The sequence below is a fragment of the Misgurnus anguillicaudatus genome, chromosome 25 (genome assembly GCF_027580225.2).
Source record: "Misgurnus anguillicaudatus chromosome 25, ASM2758022v2, whole genome shotgun sequence".
Taxonomy (NCBI): domain Eukaryota; kingdom Metazoa; phylum Chordata; class Actinopteri; order Cypriniformes; family Cobitidae; genus Misgurnus; species Misgurnus anguillicaudatus.
In genome coordinates, this window is record NC_073361.2 from 18994089 (window position 1) to 18999694 (window position 5606).

General features: G+C 37.4%; 1 protein-coding gene across 1 annotated transcript in view; it reads right to left on the bottom strand.

Annotated features, from left to right (window-relative positions):
• The window catches only part of relch (RAB11 binding and LisH domain, coiled-coil and HEAT repeat containing), a 51292-nt gene extending 46985 nt beyond the window's left edge, over nucleotides 1-4307 (bottom strand). Inside the window, 1 exon segment of the mRNA XM_073863732.1 lies at nucleotides 3686-4307. Within this exon segment, the coding sequence (XP_073719833.1) occupies nucleotides 3686-4133 (448 nt within the window). The 5' untranslated portion in view covers nucleotides 4134-4307.
• Nucleotides 4308-5606: the final 1299 nt, after the last annotated feature.

A 5606-nucleotide genomic window follows, 5' to 3' on the forward strand; every position in this document is an offset into this window, starting at 1 on the left:
TTGAGGCGAGGCTATCAGTTTGTCAACCAATGGCAGATAAGATGAGTGTCCAGAAAATAAAGTCAACATTTTTGGAATTCTGTTTGCCACAAAAATAATACATCTTACCTTTTTACCAGAAAATACACAGAAAAGATTGTTTAATTTTGGTTTATTTACACTGCCAATCATTTTTTAGAATCCGTGCGTGCATTCACACAGAGTCGTGTTTGCGTTCACACAGAAGGCACGCTGGCAATTTTATGGTATCAACGCTGTGTGAATAAAAACAAAAAGCCACATGATGCTGCAAAATACCTACTACTACTCTATTTTCATACATCCATGAAAAATCTACACATTTATAAAGCTGCAATGAGGCTGAGAACTCAGTTCTTTGGCAGAACCAGACCTTGATGACTACACGACATCTGCTCCACTAAAACTGATCCAATTAAGTCATCATACAGTTTTACACTTCATGCACTGGAGCATCAAATTCCTGCTCTATCCCAAACACGCAACACCCTTTTAATCTCTAAAACACCCTTCTCTCTTTAAGTGGCTGTTCCGTCTATCCGGTGAAGGGGAATATTGGCTATACTGTACTAATCTATTGTGGGGTGTTGAAAACCTTCCTTCGCCTCTTCCTGCATCACGTTAAAAAGGTTGACGTGACAGAATGGTGGTTGAGAGCCATCTGCTCCCTCTCAGCAGGTTGCCAGACTCTCTTCAGGGATGGGGTTTGCTTCATGATGCTAATATAACGCTGTGTTACATAAAGCCAATGCAAAGGTCAGTACACAGCCATCAGCAACAATTAGGAAAGGACACCATCTAGCCTCCAAATCAGATTAGGTATGCCAGACCAAAAAGTTTAAACTGTTTGAACAACAGGGTGTTACTGATTCAAACAGGCTTGCGAGATCTGGTCCTCTAATTTCTATAGCATCCCCCCATTCCCTTGAGAATGATGTCACTTAAATGAAACGAAATTAGCTGATGAAGTCACTTCCTGTCTTTATGCTATGGAGACCATTTTAAGGATTTTGGTTGGAAATTTTGGTAAATGTACTTTTTAAGATGTGCTTCTTAAATTAAAACTATTTTATCTTAATGCACGATCAAACGCAATGCAACAGATGCAACGCAAAAGATGATGTAAACTACAGCAAGACATAGCCTTGATGTGGTGGTGTTTAAAAAAAAAGTGAATGTAAAAATGGTGATTTCTCTGAGCAGATTTTAGCATGCTGGCAGACACTGAGACTTTCAACATGCTGTCAATGCTGTCAGCAGGGTAACGCGGCATACATTTACATTTCTTATTTCATCACCTTTATCAAAAGCATGCTAAAAATATTTTAACTGGAGAAAAATGAGAATAGAAATAGTTGGATAAATTAACGTTTACCGGCTTGCCCATCCCTAATAGAAACAATGAATTTGAAATGTGCACCCATTATTTGTCACCCATCCCGTAATGAATTAAGTTTATTTTGTGGAATTGCTAAATACATGCGATTTTTCTAATCCAATTCTTGAGTGCTGAATTGAAATATAGAAACGGGACAAATAACAAGATAACAGGAATTACAGTCTCTTTAGGATTAAATTGTGTTCCTGTAGCTCAGTGGTAGAGCATTGCATTAAGTAGTGCAAAAGGTTGTGGGTTCGATCCCAGGGAACACACATACTGATCAAATGTATATCTTGTAATGTATTTTAAGTTCCTTTCTGCCAAATATGTAAATGTAATGTAATGCAGATGGCTTGCAATAACACTATGGGGTGGTTTCCCAGACAGGGAATAGCTTAAACCAGGACTAGGCTTTAAGATTTTAAATGGGGAACATATCATGAAAATCTGACTTTTCCATGTTTAAGTGCTATAATTGTGTCCCCATTGCTTCTATCAAACCTAGAAAATGTGAAAAAGAAAAACCCAATAACTTAGTTTTGATAAACCATTCTCTGCAAGCATTTGAAAAAACAGGTAATTGAAATTTGGATCCCTTGTGATGTCAGAAGGGGATAATATCAGCCCTTAATCTTCACTATCCAACCACGGCACTGCCATTTAGTGCAGAGATCAGCTCATTTGCATTTAAAGGGACACACCAAAAATGGCAAATTTTTGCTCACATCTACAAAGTGGCAATTTACACATGCTATTATAAATTATCTATATGGTATTTTGAGCTAGAACTTCACATATGTACTCTGGGGACACCAGAAACTTATTTGGCATCTTTAAAAAGTATTGTAAAATGCCCCTTTAAAGGTGCAGTGTGTAAATTTTAGTGGCATCTAGTGGTGAGGTTGCAAATTGCAACCAACAACTCAGTTTACAGCTCACCCTTTGCTTTTGAAATGCATAAAGAAGCTACAGTAGCTGCCACAGGACAAACATATCACTGTTAAAGATAACTTAGTAAAAAAAGTTTGTCCGTTGAGAGCTTCCGTAAAAAACATGCCGGCACAAAATGGCAAGTTCCATGTAAGGGGACCATCTGTGTATATAGATAAAAACGTCTCATTCTAAGGAAATAAAAACATAATGGTTCTTTATAAAATGTCTTTATACACCCCTGATAATATAGTTTTGTATATTATTTTGCATTTCTGTCAAGAGATCCTTCTTAAAATTACACACTGCACCTTTAAGATATGTCAGTGCAAGTTGTTTTCAGTTTTGACAGCTCTTACATTTAATTTAGTCTAGGACTAGTCTAATCCTTGTCCGGGAAACCGCCCCTAAGAGTCATAAATAGTCCTGTATGAAAATAAATAGTCCTGTTTGCAATGTGCCCACCCACATGTTTAGTCAGTACCAGGTTGAGAAAATGTGTTTGTTTATGCCAAGCAAGATAGATACAGACAGACAGACAGGGTATAGTTATACTCCTCCTATGATCAAATGGAAAAATAACATTATGAATCACACACATTATGAAATACTTTCACAAGTGTTCCAACGATGTACAACATTAGGAATGACGTCTCAGTTGTGAATCCACACTTTAACCACATGCACAAACCTTGATAACAAGGAAAAGCAAAACCAAACGTCATGCTTTGAAAGGCAAATAGTAAAAGGCAGACAAGGATACGCAATCAGATAAGAGTCTTCCTCTATTTAGGAGAAAAGGTTCAAGAATAACAGAGATAATAAAGAGAATTTCTGATTATATGAAACAAACTCCATCTGTCACAGCACACTGTCCAGTTTTACATACCCCTCGTATGAACACCATCTTTTTTCCTCCTTTTCCTATCCTGCACCTGTGCAGCTGGAGTCAGTGGAAACACTTCACAGTGATCATCACATAACAAAGACAAAATTCAGCCCTTCATCAAACCCCTCCCATCAAGCTATAGTGTGCAACATCTTAAAATCTCATTACACCATGAAGCCCAATAAACTGTAGCATGAATTAACAGGTAGTCTAGGTAGCTGGGTATTAGTTTGCACAGCTGGTGGTGCATTTTATGGGGTTTAAAGAGCAAATCGTAATGAGTTGCCTGCCTACCTAGATCTAGACAGGCTATCTAGCTCAAAACGCTGTCTAGATTGTGAGATTTTAGACACGTCCATTGTGTTTTATATGAAGAATAAGACGTACATGGTGATTGCACCTGCACATTATCAATTGTAATGCATACCTTATGAGACTTAATGGTTAAATATTATCTGATTACTCACTAAGTTGACCAGGACCGACTCCCTGTTCCTTGCTTGCGGGTGGAGTGCCGCTCTGCCTTTCAAAATTGCCCGGATTGGAGAAATAATCCCGCAGCCGGGGCAGCTCCCGTCCAGCCTCCAGGAGCTCGGTGTGCAGCTCCAGGGCCGTGAGGATGTACTGATCCCGGAGAAGCTGCGCTGCGATCGCATCCACCGACACCCGCGTTTCCGTGGTTCCGATACCAGCCACCGTAGCGGCCGATGCAGGTATACCGTCCACGCTCGGGCTGGTTCGGTTGCTAGACAACAAAACTGTTGGCTCGGGATACGCTGTCGGGGAGAAGGGACCGAGGCTGTGGCCTTGCGCTTCATCACTCGGGCTACGCTCGGTGTCAGCGCCATCCTGCCTGTGCTCCGCTTCCTCCTCCGAATCGCTCACGTTAAACGGGTTGACATTACCCGCCGCCATTTTCCCGAAAGGTGGTCTGCCACCTATCTGGTTGAATATATGGCTCCGTCTTCCCGTACGGATGTAAAAAGCGCTTTATTACTGCTAATCAACGGGGCTTCGGCAAATACGCTTGGTTGGTGGGGCCGAAATGTCATTTCAGCGCCCCGCCTCCCTTTCTGGATCCGAACGGAAGTTACGTCATTGACAGGATCCGCCGAAGACGTGAAAAGATCCAATGAAAAGACGCGACAGAAGTTTATTAATAATATATTTATAATATAAAGATTTTTATTAGGCTACAGAAATTATTATGTATATATAAATACACAAACATTCATGTATGTATTTAAGAAACAGTTACATGTGTAAATATATTTATTTATATTTGTATATATTCTATATTATATATAAATAAATAAACTATATATAAAACTGTAAATAAAACATTTCTTAAATGTGTGTGTGTGTGTGTGTGTGTGTGTGTGTGTGTGTGTGTGTGTGTGTGTGTGTGTGTGTGTGTGTGTGTGTGTGTGTGTGTGTGTGTGTGTGTACTATCTATCTATCTATCTATCTATCTATCTATCTATCTATCTATCTATCTATCTATCTATCTATCTATCTATCTATCTATCTATCTATCTATCTATCTATCTATCGTATTTCCTTTTATTTCTTTATTTGTGTATTTTGGGTCACATTTAAACTTTAAAGCCCTTAGTATGACCTATAAATAATTGAAAGTTAAATAATTTCTACTTAAAACATGAACATTTATATTTCATTTTATAGAAATATTAAATAATTAATACTCCAGAATGAACATATATATATATATATATAAGACATTAACATCGATATAATCTATTGACAACTATCTAAACTGACTAAAACGGTAAAGATTATTAGGATCTGTACCTGTAATGTTAGCTGTTTTACACCATCAAGCATTTGTTTGTGCCATCTGCTGGATTGAACCAGACATAGCATGTTTTCATGTTTTATAACTCATACATTTCACATTAAAAATACCCAAATACATTTGATTTTCTTTGCTGCTGTCTGTGTTGGCGTAAACATACAAATTAATGAATTCATGGAGTCCACAAAGGTCTCCAGCTGCTTAGAGCTGTAATTTTGTCCGAGGCCATATTCGTATTTTTAACCCATGGTCAACCTGGCTATCACATTTGAATTGTAGTTATTTATTGTTAAATTTAAGTTATCAATTAATTATTAATTTTGTATTATTTTGTTTTATTTTGCTTTCATTTTATTATTTTATTTTATTTAACTTTATTATTTTGTTTTTATTTAACTATTATTTTATTTAAATATTTCGCATTTTATTCTATTCAATAATCCATTTTTAATCAACTTTAAATTCCATAACTTTGGTGGTTGCATTTGATTACCATAATTTTGGGGGGCTAAAGTAGGACCTTTATTTTGAAAAATACATTATCGTCAGCTGTAAGAACAACTTTTGAATTG